This window comes from Saccostrea echinata, unplaced genomic scaffold, assembly GCF_033153115.1.
Source record: "Saccostrea echinata isolate AGI-Se365-2 ecotype Australia unplaced genomic scaffold, CSIRO_AGI_Sech_v1 ptg000056l, whole genome shotgun sequence".
Classification (NCBI taxonomy): Eukaryota; Metazoa; Mollusca; class Bivalvia; order Ostreida; family Ostreidae; genus Saccostrea; species Saccostrea echinata.
The window spans coordinates 20,700,474-20,719,159 of record NW_026889805.1 but is presented as its reverse complement, the minus strand read 5'-3'; the positions used below and the strand labels follow the sequence as shown (position 1 = coordinate 20,719,159).

General features: G+C 35.7%; 1 protein-coding gene and 1 long non-coding RNA gene across 5 annotated transcripts; one reads left to right on the top strand and one right to left on the bottom strand.

Annotated features, from left to right (window-relative positions):
* Positions 1-539: 539 nt before the first annotated feature.
* LOC133173729 (uncharacterized) lies at positions 540-3,964 on the bottom strand. Its single transcript, XR_009719067.1, has 4 exons — positions 3,213-3,964; positions 2,270-2,331; positions 1,129-1,185; positions 540-952 (listed from the first exon to the last, which is right to left on the bottom strand). It is a non-coding gene; the product is annotated as an uncharacterized LOC133173729 (long non-coding RNA).
* A 23-nt stretch (positions 3,965-3,987) lies between these two features.
* Positions 3,988-12,795, top strand: LOC133173728 (paramyosin-like). Of its 4 annotated transcripts, none has more exons than XM_061308751.1 (17): positions 3,988-4,210; positions 5,398-5,472; positions 5,964-6,020; positions 6,913-6,999; positions 7,099-7,265; positions 7,427-7,505; positions 7,801-8,046; positions 8,157-8,353; positions 8,436-8,568; positions 8,682-8,898; positions 9,004-9,244; positions 9,704-9,899; positions 10,637-10,765; positions 10,882-11,253; positions 11,341-11,541; positions 11,635-11,802; positions 11,914-12,795. In XM_061308751.1, exons 1-16 carry the CDS (start codon positions 4,109-4,111, stop codon positions 11,794-11,796), a joined length of 2,661 nt encoding a protein of 886 aa, XP_061164735.1. In that variant the 5' UTR covers positions 3,988-4,108; the 3' UTR covers positions 11,797-11,802; positions 11,914-12,795. The 4 variants fall into 4 exon arrangements, with proteins under 4 accessions (XP_061164735.1, XP_061164734.1, XP_061164736.1 ...); XM_061308750.1 differs by lacking the exon at positions 7,427-7,505 and adding an exon at positions 7,557-7,635 and having other exon boundaries at positions 3,989-4,210; XM_061308752.1 differs by lacking the exons at positions 5,398-5,472; positions 7,427-7,505 and adding an exon at positions 7,557-7,635 and having other exon boundaries at positions 3,989-4,210.
* The last annotated feature ends 5,891 nt before the right edge of the window (positions 12,796-18,686 follow it).

The window sequence follows — 18,686 nt, the reverse complement described above, 5'->3', positions numbered from 1 at the left end:
TACCTCTGAAAAATACTAAGTAAAATCATCAACGCATTAACCAATGGACAGAGGATATTATAGTTTATGACTGAGGTAACCTCATTAACTTTTACGCATTTTAGTTTTTACCCCAGCCATCTATGAAATTTTAAAAACTGTCGGAAACTATGCAAGTTCATTCATAAAATTAGCGTAAGCCTTCAGGGATTGACAGATGAAGTGTTGATGCTTTAAAATACGCTCAAACTTCAATGAATTTGCTTCTAAAATAGTTTTAAGGGGGAAAAAAACATCCGTTACTGTCTAAGTCTTTACTTACTTTAATGATTGTCAAGGTCATGTGTGATAAAAAGAGTAATTTGTAGGGATTTTTATGTTATGACGAAGTGGAGGAATTGTTACAAGCGCTGAATTACGAATAGGATAAACTCCCGCTTACTCATCTCTGTCGGCACGCAACACGTCCTATGTTAAACCTCATCATGCTTAATAGGTACCTCCTGATTTCAGTCATTGTATAAAATTATCAAGAAAGATTTTTGATTATAAAGTAATAATAATGAATAAATACTTTATTGGTTAGGTTTTTTAGATGAAAAAATTCGCAATACACCGTCCTCCATAATGGAAATGTGCATATGTTGATCAGTGGCGATGTTTATAAGATATCAAACATTCCGGAAAATATTTAACTTGCTATTCATTAAAGCCACATGTATACATTCCACAAAATATCCTTTGAATCAAGCTTGAGTTATCATTTTCCAAAAGCTGACGACAAGCAATTAGGAGCACAAAAGTCATTGATTACACAAATACAATGCCTGACATTTTTTAAACTTCAGGTAAAATTGAGGTCCATCTGCCATTCTGACTGCCTGTAACACTTTAGTTTCCGGATTCTTTCAGCTTTTGCAGTGCAATTTTACATCATAACTCTGCATGACTTCAAGAAGATTCCTAACCGACTCTGAGAACAGTAGGTCAAAAGATCAATGAAAGAAATTTAAAATTCATATATAGCATAAAATGATTTCGAGATAACAACTTTAGTTCGCTTTGAGCTTTTGCAATAAAACATGCAATATATATATATACACAAAACGTTTGTTATACCCTAGTGTCGGATTAAAAATCCATACTCACACAATCACGTTTTCAATTTAAAAAAGTCCAATGAAGATACTGCTAAATTGCCAATTCCTGCAATAAGAAAAAAGAGTTTATTTATAATTTGTTTATAATTTTAACACTATATTTCAGAAGAAGAAACAAAAGTTCGATGTAGACAAACATTTTCGGAGAAGTACTGTAGCAATGTCTGTGCTTTACACTTCCCTTGGAAAACAGGTTTCCAGTTCTGGCTAAATGACAAATACGTGTAAAAAGTTAAAATCCCATGAACAGAAACCAACACAAATGATTAAATTAGCCTTTCAAACAAAAAAAAAATCAAACATCGTCCATTTATTATCCATATTTCCCGCCAAATTGACATAAATCATATAACAACAACAATGCATTATCATGCATGCAACAAATCAAAATTCAATCCAACGTCCCTTGTAAATCTTTCACTGAAACACCATGCAAAAAGAGGAAATAGAAAGCATTCAGCTGTTCATAATTTCTATGCAATTACGTTTTTAGTCTTTAAAAAAAGACGGGATTAATTAAACAAAATTAAAATGCAATGTAATTCAAAAAACATTATTTCCATAGAACCCTGATCTTCTGCGATTAAAAGCAATTTTAAAAAAAAATTGTTCGACATTTAATTAAAGTATAGAATTATATACCTAAATATTGTTTTTAAAGCAAAGACATTGAATCTGTATCCCGTCCTTTGGGTATAAATTAGACCTACACCAAAATAGGACTAGTATTGACTTGATGTGTGGCAGTGTATCCAATGATATGAAATAAAACATAGAAGTGTCCGTGTTGACACTAAGAGATTATATCACACAGCTCATCAGTAAGACGTCAAAGAAATTACACAGTCATCGAAAAAATAAACTTAATACTTTACACAGCGAAATCGAGCTCCTTTAGATCGTGATCTTAAATGTCGTAATGTAACATTTGGTCTGATACAGATCATATAAAAAGAGCTTGTGTTAGATAACGTATCCGCAAATAAAAGAAATCGAATTCGTAAAATATTTAGGAAAATGTGGTCAAACGGTACACATCCATTCCCTTTGGTTCAAATGATAAGCTAACAGGTATAAGATCAGCGTAACCTGATTCTTGATCTGAATATAAAACATAATCCTTATCAAACCGTATACACGACATCTGTTCCATGAACGTAGTTTCAGAATGAAAACCTCTTTTTCCTCTAGTCTGAAAGGGAAAAAATATGAAAAATTTAAGGTTGATATCTTTAACTGAATGAAGCAACGATTACGTTCCTATAGTTATCTTGCCTAATATTATTTCAATTATTCATTTGATAAAAAGCTTAACTAAAAGGTAATTATGTTTCTATATTCCCCGGAAAAAATACTAGTCTTATCCACTGATATTATATACATGTACCTCCCTAGCAGGTAATGATGTTACATATTAATAGACTATTGCACCCACGATATGCCGTTCATCAGACTTCTGTATAGAATATTACAGAACCGATTCCAAGAAAAACAGAGTGAATATTGATATAGACAGAACACAAACGATAAACAACATCAAAGATTATAGACCCTTCAATTAATTAAGGAACACAGTGTTATAGACATAACATAAAACTATCTACATTCAATTTGTTTATATATATATATATATATATATATATATATATATATATATATATATATATATATATATATATATATATATATATATAATTTACTCCTTCAAATGTTAGTAGATCATAAAATTCTAATAATATTACAATTAACACCGTATATATTATATACCATCATTAGAATCGATGTTAATAAATTGTCAAATAATTAAAGACATGGACATCAATAAAAGAGTTCTTCTTTCTTTGAAGTTACAGATATTATCTAAATTCTAAACAACCGACAACAAACTTCTTACTAGTATTATGACCACGATAAACGTCTGCCATTCGTATCATAACGAGAAAAACATTAATTAACAAATTGGAAGAAAAACAAAGGTAAAAAGAACTCTGGCTAGACAATAGTTTTAGATAAGCATAAAAATTTAGGATAAGATGAAATAAGAATTGAGAATCACAAGTACAAACAGTATACCGTTTTGATAACACGATCTGTCTATAGATGAAATGTAGTTCGACTGTTGTGCAGCAAACAATGGAAGACAGATTCTCGTGGAGTTTTCTGAAATTGCCCAGGAAAAAAAATAGAAATCCAACAAAGTATAGGAAATGTTCTTGAAAACGTTTCCAAAGAGTATAACCGTAGTCAAAATTATTACGTAAACAACATAGCAATGACATTGTTCGTTACCAACTGCTGAGTAAAGCATTTCATTAGAAAAGCATAAAACTCCTGTTAGGATAATGAAATTAGAAATTAATCGTTATTTGAGGACATGTCGGGTGAATGCGGAAGGGGAAGACATTAGTAGTTTTCTTTCAAGGCCGGCGACGTGCGACATATTTGGATTCACACTTCAAGGCATCGCAAAGACAATGTGCCGAGAGAAGAACTGCTTGAAATTGTTCCTCTCTGTTAGTCGCTCAAAAGCAATTAGATTCACTGTAATACACAACAGCTCTGCTCTCCATATTTGGCGGGAGGTGTCGCTAAACTGTGTTGGGGGACGATGCTGAACTCTCGTGTTCCGCTTCCTGTTGCTATGTTATTGTTAGTATCTAATTAATATTGATAAGTCCCGAGTCTACCTGTGCGTAGGATTATGACATCATGGCAATACTTTCGTGCACCCCCTGTTCTTCAGCCTTCTATGACTCTACTTTGCGATCAGATTTCTTACAATCTGTGCATTTTTTCATCCCAGCGACCCCTAGCGGAGCACTGCTTGTATATAACGTATTCAAGAGTAGTATTTAAGCATTCATTCGGGCGTTCAAGTTAGTCTGCCTCAAGTCGAAAGCCAGTGCCGAGCTTTGGAATAAAACAGCTCTTTTTTTCGCAAAGTAGTTTTCTGTATTGTGTAAAACAGAATGATGGATTACGATTCCGATATTTCCACTAAAGTTGTGAGGGTGAACCGCACCTACAACGTCTATCGCGGTACTTCCCCATCCACACAAAACAGATTAGAGGTGAGTCTGGTGTGTCCCCCTTGTCGTCTGCTTTGTCTTTTGCCATTTGTGCTTTGTAAATGATCTTTGCTGGAAATAAGAACTTTACTGCTTTTTCATTAAATTGTATCTGCAAATCTTCAACCAATGCCAATTCTTTGCTGTGCTTACTTGTTTTATCTTATAAAGAAAATGAATTACTCAACAGCCAAAATGTTTGGGAATTATCCTCTTTCATATTGGATTGTTTCAACTTGGAAATAAATGAACATTTTGGAAATGCAGCATTTCTATTGCTTTGCAAAGAAAAAGAGTCTGCTATTTGGGATTTAAAGCGTGAACAATACAGCTTTATGGGAAATATTCGCCCAGTTGGATTAGCTGCAGGATAAACAATCTTGATTCTAGAGTTTAGTGCATGACACAGCTTAAACTCAGCTGCAGATGCTGTTGTATTGCGCGATACGAAGATAATAATCAGACGGTTAGATAAGGGAGCTGCGGGATGAACCAGTCTGAGTCCCATTAACATTCCTCATATCTCATCCTTTTATATACCATTATCAGCTGCAATGGCAATTGAAATTCTCTAACACCGAAAAGAATTTTATCTTGGCTATGTCGGCTAATACTTGTATTAATGTTTCTTAAGATGAAACACATCAAAACTCATTCCACAAATGAAATTTTAACTACAGATAACAGAAATCAGGAAAATCTGAGAAAGACATTAACTTCATTCATAAAACAGACAAACATTGGGTGTAGGATATTTGCTGGTATCAAAGAAAAAAATTGGAAGAATTTGATAATTTCATAACAACAGTTCATCAATGCAAATACCAAGTGTATGACGCTTGTTTTCGTTTCATAGCAACGCTTTCTAATATGTTTGTTCTAAAAATAGATGCACCTTGTAAGGAGAAGAGGTTTAGCAAACTTCAAAAGATATACGAAAGTTGTCATGGAAACTTACAAAAAAACTAAAACAAACTTCTGCAAGCAATACAAATTCCCAATTTTTCTTTAAAAAGTTTTGAAAACAAAAAGAAAACGTATGATTCCTCAAAACTTTTTTAAAGTCATCTACAAAAACACTCAATAAATTGTTCAATTTCAATTAAAAATTAAATAAAATTCTGGAATGATTCCTACTGTTTCATTTGGTGATAAAATGGATTGGTTATTACATTGTTTACTTTTACTAGACAGTTGTTCGCAAAGAGACTCGGGTACTCAATACCGAGAAGCAATTGTTCGAAGCCGAGGAACAGAGATTTTTGGTATCGTATTTAGTGTGTGCCGGTGTCCCGTGTGACATTTCTTCTCCCATTTTCCAAAGGTCCCCTCACCCAACACGTAGTACCGTTAGCTAGAGAATCCAAGACGAAATAAATGACAAACCCATTTCACAGAAATTTCGATTTTAACCAACTCACATCAAAGCATGAGCACTCTTTCTGTCAACACTCAACAGTCAACCAGTTTTGACCACATGCACAAAGGGGAAAAGAATTTGTTTCAAATAAATTTAAAAGTCCAATAAAGAGTTTTAAAAATAAAAAATAATGGGATATATTCATATATTAGAAAATTCATATCAATTCTTAGTATATTTAGAAGATTTAGTCATTTTAGAATTGCACGATAGAAATAGTATTTGAAAAATCAAATCAAAGGATTAATTTCTAATTAACAAAATTGTTCAAATTCGTCTCACGATTTTTTTTTTCAAGTATACATTTGCCAAATTTACACCATTATTTCATTTTAGGCACGCATCCGGGAACTGGAAGATGCCCTTGACGGAGAACGCGACACCAGACTGAGAGTAAGTTGATGCTCAAACTATTGCCTGTTGTAAAATAAGCATTTACACGGAAAAGACCTTTTTTTTTCTTTTCCCCTCCCCATCGTAAATATATTCTCCTCCATGATGCCGCAGAAGCATGTTTTCTTTTCGTTCTTTCTTCAGAAAGATAGAACCTTATGCAATCAATTAATCGCTGTAAATTGATGTGTTTAGCAGATTCACGCATTTCTGTGTGTCGGTGAAAAATTGCTGAAAAAGCTTTGGCTTCAGTTCAAAAACCACGCGTTCCCCAGCAGATGACAAAGAAGTTCTGATGTACACACGACAAAACAATGCTTTGTCTATTTGTAGAACAGAAAGCATTTAGCAAACTTTTGTCTAATACACGGAAGATAGAGGCACGTGCGCGCTTGGCATCTGCTATCTATATATGTACACATGAGGAAGGGAAATTCAATCCAGACGATAGCGCGCATTCCTCCTTGCCGCGCTGTGATTGATATCATACATTATGGATGCTGCTCCTTGTCAAACATTGATTAAGAAAATACCTTGCCTAAAATCGTTCAACTTTTACATATACACCTGTCTGTATTTCTCAACCAGGCCTCAAATAACTACTTCCTCTATTTATACTTACCTATACACACACGTGTCCAATTAATGATTATTATTGTACCAAGAAGGAAAACATAGACGCCATGGAAGAAAAAATAAAATCCAGCAAAGAATAAAAAAACACTTACCTTACTCACACCGACTCTATTCTTATACAAAATTCAATGTAAGAAATCTTGAAAATAGAACTCAACGAAAAATTTTTCAGAACGCCTCAGTGAAAGGTATTCCTCATACAAATAAGAATAAACAACAAAACTGAAATGCAGTGAAATTCTTATTCAAATTGTAGTTCGAGAAACAATGTGCCGAGCTGACTTTCCAACTGGACCAAATGTCCGACCGACTTGAGGAAGCTTCTGGGATGTCATCTTCACAGGTACTCGTCATTTTTAACACTGAATTTTCTGTGGAAATTTTCATTATTCTGACTTCAGAACTCTTCAATGAAACCTTTTTGTCATTGTATTTTTTTTAGTTGGACATCAACAGAAAGAGAGAATCAGAATTAGTCAAGCTCCGCAAGGACTTTGAATTAGCCAATGCCCAGTTCGAGTCAGCAGAAGCCAGCATGCGCAAGCGTCACCAAGATGCTCTTAATGATCTCGCTGACCAACTTGAATACATGACAAAAGCCAAGGGCAGGTACGTGTCTTTTTGCGCTTTGCTCGCCTTTTCCCTCTTTAATTTAAGAAATGAAAGTCAATTCTGAGTGTTACTTATCACCTAATATACATCTATGCTTAAAATGCAATACCGTGTGCTGTGGCTTTATTCTTAAAGACAAGACAATGCTTGGCTTACAGGGCTGAAAAAGAACGAGGACAGCTTGTGGCCGAACTCGATGGCTTACAGGCCCATTCTGAGGGCCTTCAGAAAGCCAAGGTGCGTAAACACTAACAAGTAGATTTAGATTTAACCCTTTTTACCTTGTAGAGTAGAGAAAGAGAAGAGCCAACTGGTCATTGAAATCGACATGATTCAAACTGAAAACGAGGGTCTCAGTAAAGCCAAGGTTTGTGACGGTGGTGGTAAAGATACATGTAACTGTTTGAAAAGATACATGTAACCGTTTGAAAAGATACATTAACTGTTTGAAATTAGAAATCATTTCCTACTTTGATGTGACTGGTGTTGGGTTTATACATCCTCCATTAAAAGCAAAAATGACTAATTATAGGCCTCTGCCGATGCCAGGATCGATGCTTTGGAAGGATCTGTATCCAGACTGAAGGCTCAAGTAGATGACCTTACCCGCCAAAATAACGATCTCAATGGCCTTAAGGGTAGACTTACTCAGGAGAATTTCGATCTTCAACACCAGGTGCAGGAATTAGATGCCGCTAATGCCGGTCTCGCCAAAGCCAAATCTCAGCTTCAAGTTCAGTTGGACGACTTGAAGAGAAACTTGGATGACGAGAGCAGGGTATGAACAATTAGAAATTTATTCATGGAAACGATTACGGTATACTTTAAAGACAAGGAAATATACTTCATGAAGAAGCGTTGAGTTCACTTGGAAATTTTTTCTTGCAGCAACGTCAGAACCTGCAGGTTCAACTGAGCGCCCTGCAGAGTGACTATGACAACTTGAACGCCCGTTATGAGGAAGAATCTGAATCCGCCTCCAACCTCCGTGCCCAACTCAGCCGTGTCAATGCCGAGTTTGCCGCCCTCAAGACCAGATTTGACAAAGAACTTCTGGCCAAGACCGAAGAAATGGAAGAAATGAGGTATTTAACTCATTTCTTACTGAATTTTAAAATTGAAATGAATTTTACCTTATGTCTAAAATATTGACGTCGGTTATTGCAGACGCAAGTTGAGTGTCAGGATCCAGGAATTGGAGGACCTTCTCGAACAGACCCGCCTCAGATGCACCAACCTCGAGAGGACCAAGTCCAAACTCACCGCCGAGCTCAAGGAAGTCACCATTGAACTCGAGAACGTAAGTTTACCCCTAGTTTTTTCGAATGAGGAACAATGTCGCTGAAAATTGTTTTCTTTGATATTTTTTGATGAAGTTATTGTTGAACTGATAATAAACATTCCCGTTTTCAGTGTCAAATTATTGTCCAAGACCTCACCAAGAGAAACAGACAGCTGGAGAACGAAAATGCTGCCCTTCAAAAACGTGTCGATGAACTTTCCGCCGAGAATGCACAACTCCGCAATGACAAACACGCCCTTGAACAGGAAGTCTATAGACTCAAGGTTGCCAATGCTGAGCTCGCCGAGAAGAATGCCAACCTCGAGAGAGAAAACAAGAGCCTTTCTGGTATACAAAGCATTATACAACAGCAAATGACCTTGCTTTAATAAAACGGAATTATCTAATTAAATCGATTAAGATGGAAAATGAAAAAGTAATCTTTAATTTCAGATCAACTTCGTGAAGCTAACCAAGCTCTCAAGGATGCCAACAGAACGATCAATGAGTTGAACGCCATCAAGGCTGCCCTTGAGACTGAGCGCGACAACCTTGCTGCCGCTCTCCGTGACACCGAGGACGCTCTCCGCGACGCTGAGGCTAAACTTGCCGCAGCACAGGCCGCCCTCAACCAGCTTCGCGCCGAAATGGAACAGAGGCTCCGTGAAAAAGACGAGGAAATCGACAGTATCAGGTAAATCTCAAGATTCTGAGTCACGGAGAAATATACAGGACCTGCCATACATATAACTGATTAAAGCTTCACAGTTGGTGATTTTGTTTAAATAAACCTTATATCCAGCCATCAGAAGGCGTACGCCAAAGAAAATTAATAACCTCTAGAACATCCTTTGGCACTTTTCGCCCATGTTTTAAGACCCAGAAATGATGATTATTTCTCAAGTTTTATCTATACTTTTATGCTTATCTTGTACGATAATGAATAAAACTACTGAATATAAAACGGAAATAGTCAAATCTCAGCTGAATTTCGAAGTTGCAGTTGTAGAAGAAAATGGCTTCTCGAAAATTTTCTTTTGGTCCTGTTTATTCAGTGGCTACACCGTATGTGAATAAGTTGAAAATGTTTTCCTACAATGCAGTTCAAGTAGCTTATTTTTTCTCTCATACAGTGATCTTATTTTCATTCCAGAAAGAGCAGTGCCCGTGCCATTGAAGAACTCCAGCGAACTCTTGTGGAGGTGGAAACCCGCTACAAGACCGAAATTACCCGTATCAAGAAGAAATACGAAACTGATATCCGTGAACTTGAAGGTGCCCTTGACAACGCCAACCGTGCCAATGCTGAATACCTTAAACAGATCAAATCTCTCCAGCACCGTGTCAAGGTAAGAAAATTAAAAAAAAAATCAACAATAGTTTTAGTTGAAAGCTTTAACTGACTCTGGGTAGCAGCGCCTTAAGAATAAAATAGGACAAAAATATGCAATGAAACTTTTGTCAAAATTATTGAAAGTTTACTTTGCATCGTTGCAATTACTACACAGAACTCGTAATTAAATGTAATGCTTTTCGGTTGAAAACAAAACAAAATTATTAAATACTACCCAAAGAAAGCATATCAAATTTAATATATGTGGGATGGAGGTTTCGGGTCTTCTACAAATTAAGACGTGAGCATATCTCCTAGTATGCCGCTAATCTCCTGGAAGTATTCCTTCTCGCCTGGCAGCCAGCTATTTTCAGCGCAGTCTAAGACTGGTGTATATCTTTCGATCAGCAACGCCAACAAAAAATTGGAATGATCTGATCGCCTTTCAGTAAACACTGGGGGGTTAGAAGTTTCGTATCTAACTGACAGAGCCACCTGTCGGTGAATACCGTAACTCCTACATATATTTACGTCAAAACAATTCTTTCATCACCTGTACATCCCAGGAATGTTGTTGGGCATTACTACCAAAATAGAAATAACATTCCAAGAATAAGTGAAATTTCAAGTATACATGTAATTGTAACTTAACTGTTCTGAAAATGGTTATTCTTTTTATCACTAGAAAACACATTTACATATATTTGCTGAATTAAAGGTGGGATTGAAATATGCCTTTTTAATTTCTATCAGGACTTGGAAAGTGCCTTGGAAGAGACCCAGCGCCAACTCGACGACTGCAGAGGCCAACTCTCTATTTCCGAAAGGAAACGTATCTCCCTCCAACAGGAACTCGACGACTGCCGTTCCCTCCTCGACGCTGTAAGTATAAAAACATTTTATAGAATTAATAACGAGAAATAAAGAAAGAATAAATGTTCTCAAAAGCAAATGTTAAAAAATAATGAGATGATGTATTTATCAATATAAAATTTCAGGCCGAGAGAGCACGAAAGAATGCCGAGACCGAACTTGGAGAGACATCCCAGCGCCTCACCGAAGTCCAGCTCCAGATCACTGTTCTCTCCAACGACAAACGCCGCCTGGAGGGAGACATCGCCGCCATGCAGAGTGATCTGGATGATGCCCTTAACGCCCAAAGAGCCGCCGAGGAACGTGCCGACCGTCTCGCAGCCGAGGTCAACAGACTTGCTAGCGAACTCCACCAGGAACAAGAAAACTACAAGAACGCCGAGAGTCTGCGCAAACAGCTCGAGGTTGAAATCCGCGAGATCACTGTGAGACTGGAAGAAGCTGAGGCCTTCGCCACCCGTGAAGGAAAGAGACAGATTGCCAAGCTCCAGGCCAGAGTGAGTAAATCCCATGCAAGCAGATAATGAGTTTTGAAAACTTTTGCTTTATTCATTCTTAATCTAAATTATGTTGTATGTCTGCAGATCCGCGACTTGGAAGCTGAATTGGAAGCTGAGCAGAGACGTCTCCGTGAAACCGCTGCCAACATGCGTAAATATGAACGTCAGTACAAGGAAATTGTGACCCAGGCCGAGGACGACCGCCGTCAAGTAGCTGAGCTGTCCAGTCTCGTCGACCAACTCACCATCAAAATCAAGACATACAAACGCCAGATCGAGGAGGCTGTAAGTATCCACGTCAAGTAAAATCTGAATAATATAATTCTGTGCACTTGCATAGTTTCCATTATTAAACTGTCTCTTCTATGAATTTTGTAGGAGGATGTAGCCAACTTGACAATGAACAAATACCGCAAGGCTCAACAATTGATCGAGGAGGCTGAACACCGTGCCGACTCCGCCGAGAAGAACCTTGCCGCCGTCCGCAGAACACGATCAATGTCCGTCACCCGGGAAGTCACCAAGGTCATCAAAGTCTAAATGCATGTAAGTACAAATACAGCATATACACATAGTGATAAAGAAAAAAAAGTCTGAAATTCCAGCTGAACACATTTAAACGATGTAATCTAACACTGTTTTATATTGTATTTTCAGATATTTTAGGAAGCATTCATCATAATTCAAGAGACATTTATTTTAAATTCGCGCAACGCAAAATATTATGATGTTACAGAGACTATATTCCGAAATTTCCCTTGTACAGATTATTTATTTTTGTTATTTATAATGTGCTGGAGGCTAAAGCAAATGCGTGTTTGCTGCATGACGTTGACTTTTATTCGTATAAATGATATATTGCAAAAAGAGGGAGTTGGTGAAGCCATAGCTCGGCACGGCAAGGATAGCAACAGCTCTGACGGTAGACCTAACACACACATCAATGACATCATCAAAGTCTGTGTACACTGTTGTGCTTCACGTTAATGAATGAAATATGCGGCAAGAGTGAACTTCTACAAAATGTGCAATAGTTATGTGATATTAAAGTACTGCCATATTTAGAGTACTTTATGTTGATATTTTATTTGTTTAAATATATAAGTATATCACGTTAATAAAGAGAGGGGACTGTTTCTAACTTGTCGTCGTCTCTGTACGGTTGAAATTCTGTATAATGATTGTTGTGTTCTGGTGTACAAACATTTTATGATTGTATTTTACAATATTTCAAAAAACATTTGTTTTTGTTTTAAAGAGAGAGAAGATGACTTCAAGTTTTTAAAAAAATGTATGTTTCCCTTGCTACAATAAATTCCGTCACTGTTGCTTTTGATAAAGTGGATTTTGTTGTTTGTTGTTTAGACAGACGGGTGTAGAAATCTCATTGATTGTTTTGTTGTGTTAACTTATCCGCAAATTAAGAATCCATGCTTCAAAAAGCAAGCGTTATACTTTGTGGAGATTTTTTCGCTTACAATGAGATTTCATGCAATATGTACCTGGGAAACACACGATTAAAACGTAATTGATGTTCTACATATGTTTTTCGTTTGTTTGAATATGCAAAGGGGATTTGCGAAAAATGATCAAAACATAAGTTGTTCCAAATGTGTATACCTCTCAACAAATGAGAACAGAAATACTGCATTGCCACCAGGCATGAGGGATCCTTAGTACTGCACTAGATATGATAATTTTTATACAGTATTCGAGAAATGTTCATTGTTTTCATGGATACAATACCCAAGAACCGGTCCAATGTTTGGTCCAACTGATTTAACCAAAGGAAGACTTCTACCGCTAAATGTATTAATATGCAGATTAAACGTAGTCATCTGTTGACCTATATCAATCAGAACTTAGCATTATCAAAAATGTATGATACATATTAAGAAAAAAAAAAAAGAGAGAGACTTTTCTTATTTCCATTGTTGGTCTTCAGATACAAAGGAAATCATATATAAAAATTCTTCGATGACTAGAAGAATCGTTTCATGTTTACAAAATTGTCATTAAACTGAAGTAACTGAGCACTACCAAAACCACAGGCCCTTAGATCGCTTTAAAAAAAATAAGGTGTTTATATACCCCAATTTTTATTAAGTCGGATTTAAATGCCTGTGACCAAAACCTAATAGCTATTTCACTCACCATGCCAGGTATTCAAGTCAAAGCATATTTCAAGTAGAAAAGGCGATGGCTAAGCCTGGCATCAAAGAAACAATTTTTTCGTAACCAACGACGACTGGTATATGTATATATTAACAGAATTCCTATATTTATATTTTATATCACTACCGTCTACGGCTTGAACCTCGACAAGACGCAGTTTTGGGTAAAGAGAATATGTACTGGATAATTACAAGTTGTCTGCTGACACAAAAGAGATGAGATGGGGATTTTTTTCTTTTATACACACAACAGAGCCATGCTCTGATATGAATTCCTTACAAATGCAAATGGGTGGGTGGGGGTGGGGGGGGGGGGGTGGGGGGGTTTACAATTTAGAATATAATTATGCAGTTCAACTACTACAAGCTTGGTCACGATAAACACAATTCTTTAACACTAAATACAATCAGTTTACCATTAATGAAAATTATGAGTGACCATGTAATATACATGTATCTGAAGACATGTTGATTGAAATTATGAAACTATTAAAAAACAGACATTTTTGACATGGCAAATTATAATTCAACCCGATGCTCTTGCTCACTCAAAGGGCACGCAAAAAACACAAACAAACAAAAGAACTCAATTTTGCAAACGGATGTCTATCTACATGTATATTTATGAATATCTATAATTGCCACAAAAAGCTTAGAAAATTAAGAATAAAGGGCGGTTTAGATCAATCTTTTTAAAAAAGGGAGGGGGTTATACTAGTATAAAAACGCACTTAATAATTATGCAAAATATACTTTTTAAAATTTCTTATAAACTTTAAACAGAACACAATTATAGACTTTACCTGTGAATATTTTACTACGGGGAGCAATGCAAGCAATATAGTATTCAACATTTTTCTTTAATAAAAGTTTACCTCCATAGTATAGTAACAGAGAATACGTGACTCGGAAAATTCGTAGTAAAACGGTTGCTTTCATTCTCTTCTGTGTTAATTTATCTATAAAATCGTATATGACACTAATGCTTTCATTGCATTCTATCTGCTTCCAAAGAGCGTCGAATGCTTTGCTCACCGCTTAGAAAAGTCGTTTCACATTATAGAATGGTATGTACTGATTACGGGCAGAGTGTGATATATAAGACGTATGGACAGTCAAATAAACATACAGTTCTCTCAAATAATTGAAGAGAGAAAAGATGATTTGATGCGGGAAGCAATTGAATTGATTGATTCAAACAATAAATATTTTGAATTCTGAATTATTTTTATAATTATTATTATTATCAATTGATTCATTTAATAGAACTAATGTTCCCTTCCGTGGAATTAATATTACATGTATATACAATTATTACTGTTTTTGAGGTCAATACGATGATTTAGTCACCTGAGGAGTACAATATTCACCAAAGGGCGAGGTATTGTACTTCGGAGGTGGCTAAACGCCTATGGCGAGCGAAACGCCTATGGTGCGAAAAATTAAATCTCAATTATAAAAACATTTTGTTTGATATTTCATATAACATTTAAGTATATTTTATGTAAAATCTCCATAATTTGCACAAATCTCACAAAGACTGAAATTATTTGCCTATGATAGAGCATACACACATCAAAGCGGGCAAAAAGGACCTTTTCTCACAATACAAATGTTTCCATATGGGTGGGTCTTGGCATTATTTTCTCTCAGTCTGCGCAAAAATATACATTTTTTGTTAACAAAAACATGAGCAAAATATCCACTATACCTTAAAAATACACTTTTGTGACGCAACATTCGTATCTTTCCAAGAAATACTTGAAGTCCATCTAGTCAAGGGTCATATCACAAACATCATTTACATGTAGCGTGGTGGTTAGCTATTTGGATCTCTTGTCAGGCCCGTAGGAAGCAATTTCAGGTGGGGGGGGGTGGCACAGCCATACATTTTTAGTTGGGGGGGGCACTATCAACTACCAAAAAGAGGGTCATCAGACGTTTTTATTGAGGGGGCACAAGCAAATAGTAACTGTGTTTTCTATAGAAATCTATATATCGGCAAAATTCCCCCCCCCCCCCGGTTCCTAAGGCCATACTTGTCCTATCTATTGTTTATTTGTTTGTTCTCTTATTTATGCTGGATGTTGTTCTCATGAGCCCGAAATTGGAAATAAAGAATTTACTTACTTACTTAGTCTCAAATGAAAAAGACACTCAGAATTTTTATTTCTAGGGTTCGAATATTAAACTATTTTCTAAATATTAGAATAATTTTTGCCGAGAAAATTTAACTCAGAAAAGTTTCTTTGTCATAATTTCATAAGGTCCAATAATGAGAACTTTACTCAAAATACTAAATTCACAAACTGAATGATTTTTATATATCTGAAACTATCGGCATTCTGCACGTCTTGTTCGCCCATCTCTTTCATGATAATAACAAGTTCATCAATAAATATTTTGCTGATATGTGTTCTTTAAATATCTTTCTATTTTCTTTTCATTATCAAATTCAGTATGTTACATACCAGTGGCGGATTCAGGGGGGTTTGGGGGGGGGGGGGGTTCGGGAAAACCCCCCCGCCCGATCAAAAAAAATTTTTTTTTTACAAGTGTCATTTTAACAATATATTGCATAAATGCAACTCTATCCAAGCCCATTGTTTTACACAAAGAGGTGAAATATACAGTCATCATGCGAAATCCCTTTCCGCTTGAGCGCACACAATATACAGGTAATCAACAGTACTGTACATGCAGAGATCATGATAGTCCGTGCAGCTAGTGATGACGCAACGTCATACACTAACAACCAAAACTGCACATAGTTATTACGGTTTTGTTTTGGCTAAAGTAAAATTGTTTCGAGAATTTTCTTCTTTCTTCGATAATTGAATGTTACTTTATTGAACTACGTGAATAAACTGTGATTATTATTTAATAGAAAAAAAATTAATAAATACATCAGGGACGTATACTAGTTGAAATACGTTGTGACCTGTACCAAAAAGCACATTGAAAGTATTCCTTTTGTAGATGGAAGTTACAATGCAATTTTAAAAAGCAAAAGATCTGCATTTTTTCAAAATTACAGTTGAATGATGTTGAATAAAACCCAACTAACGGTTACAACTTTGTATAATGAATTGTGGTAAAACTAATACGTATAAATTAGAGGTCCTGTCAAAACAAGAATTGGCCACTTTTTTATTGATTGTTTTTCAAGACTTTTTTTTCAAACATTGGGCAGGTAAGTGGGTAAAAAAAAAAAAAAGCATTAAAGAGTGCATTTATGTTAGAAATTATAATTACCCCCCCCCCAATGAATAAGCAATAATTCCAATTATTTTCCAAAATAATTTATATTTATTCTTCAATATGAAATATCATTATGTATATATATTGCAAATTATATGAACTGTATAGTCAAGTAGTTGAAAAGAGTAATTAGGGTCTCTACACAGAATTCGAATGTTCTAAGTGTTCGAAAATTGCACATCATGCAGTTGTATTTTGGTAGACAAAGCTTCACATGCGACAGTGTGTTGGACGTGCATTTTAAAATGAAGAATTGGATATTATATAGCAAATGGCGATATTTCTAATTTTATCAGATTTTACATTTAACTTTTTCTTTAGAAAAGTCTCATTTTTCAAGTTAACATGGAAGTTAAAAATAATCCCAAAATTTTAATTTTTTGTTCAATTTCTTGAAAATTTGGAAAGGTCGGTCTTGAAAAACAACTAGGAAAAAAGTGGCCAAAAACTAACTAATTCAATCTAAAATGCTGGAAAATTCACCATTTGGAGCCATTTTTAAAGAAAATTTCTCGGGGGAGGCCCCCCGAACCCCCACCTATGGGAGGGGGACACCCCCTCCCATGCCTCCCCCTTCGGCCCTACGGGCCTCAAAACCCCCCCACGTGGACTTCTGGATCCGCCACTGCATACAAAAGACGCATAGGCTTCACATATATATTATAACTCATTATAGCGACTAAACTAAATCGTTATTCAGGCTTTGCCTCGGTAAATAGTCCTGGCCATGGGGAACTGGAATCTTGCTAACTCCTTCAATGATACATGTATACATGTACTTTTTAACTGATTTATTATAGCGATACAAAAGTGAAATTTAAAGAATTACAGATAATCGGAAACTGTTTAGCTTTCAAAGCAGGAATTAGCTCACTTGACTAACACACGCAAATTAGTCCATTCACATATTATACGTAATACAAATTAAAGTAAAATCTAGAGGAATTCGGATAATCGGGAAAAAGCTGTCGAAGCAGGGATTAGCTCACTCGACTAACGCATGGAGATTAGTTCATTCACAGTGATTTCTAGGGAATTATTATACAGTTAAAGTATATCATTGAGGGAGTTAGCAAGATTCCAGTTCCCCAAGGCCAGGACTATTTCCCGAGGCGCAACAGAAGGGAACTGGAATCTTGCTAACTCCCTCAATGATATACATGCACTTTTTAACTGTTTTTATACGACACAAAAGTAAAAAAAAAATAGAGGATTACGGATATCTGCATGGGAATTAATTAGTTTTTGGAGCGGGGATAAGCTCACTTGACTAGCGCACGGGGATTAGCCTATTGAATTATACCGATACAAAGGGTTACGGATAACCGAGCATTAGCTTCTGAAGCAGGAATTAGCTCATTTGACTAATGCACGGGATTAATCCATTTACAGCAATTATTAGGGAATTACATTAAACGATCATATTTTTATATAAGACAAAATCTGTAGAGGTATAATAAAACAAATTAAATATCTTTTTACCTTGTCAGAAATGAGCCTGTCGGCTTTCGTAGTTGCAGGCGTGCGAAGCAAATGTTAAGAAATCGGTTCATTTGCTATGCGATGCATATGATAATAAGATATGTTTTTTCAATGAGTTTTTTTTTAACAGTGTGTATTTAAAAAACTTTACAAAAATATAAATATTTGTTATTTTATGTATCCTCCTAAACTCTCTCAAAAATGTGCTGGAATGAGGTAAAGGTTGAATGAAATCAGCCCCGTAGAATGCCGCAGGGGAGAGAACTTATTTTTAGCATAGTAATCTGGTAATTTGCTATAATAAAATTTCATTTAGATGCTGGCCCCCACCCCAACACTTTTTGTTGCTGTAAGATTGAATACTGGTAAATTCTAGGATCTGGACAGCTTAGAAGTTTTTTTTATTATATATATATATATATATATATATATATATATATATATATATATATATATATATATATATATATATATATATATATATATACTTGATTGTCAGAGTTTGGGAGCCCA

Excerpts from the sequence above, each read along its gene's own strand:
- LOC133173728 (XM_061308751.1), top strand. The coding sequence starts at position 4,109 with ATGATGGATTACGATTCCGATATTTCCACTAAAGTTGTGAGGGTGAAC. Across the intron at positions 4,211-5,397 it reads CCACACAAAACAGATTAGAG|ACAGTTGTTCGCAAAGAGAC; the intron begins GTGAGTCTGGTG and ends TACTTTTACTAG. Across the intron at positions 11,542-11,634 it reads AACGCCAGATCGAGGAGGCT|GAGGATGTAGCCAACTTGAC; the intron begins GTAAGTATCCAC and ends TGAATTTTGTAG.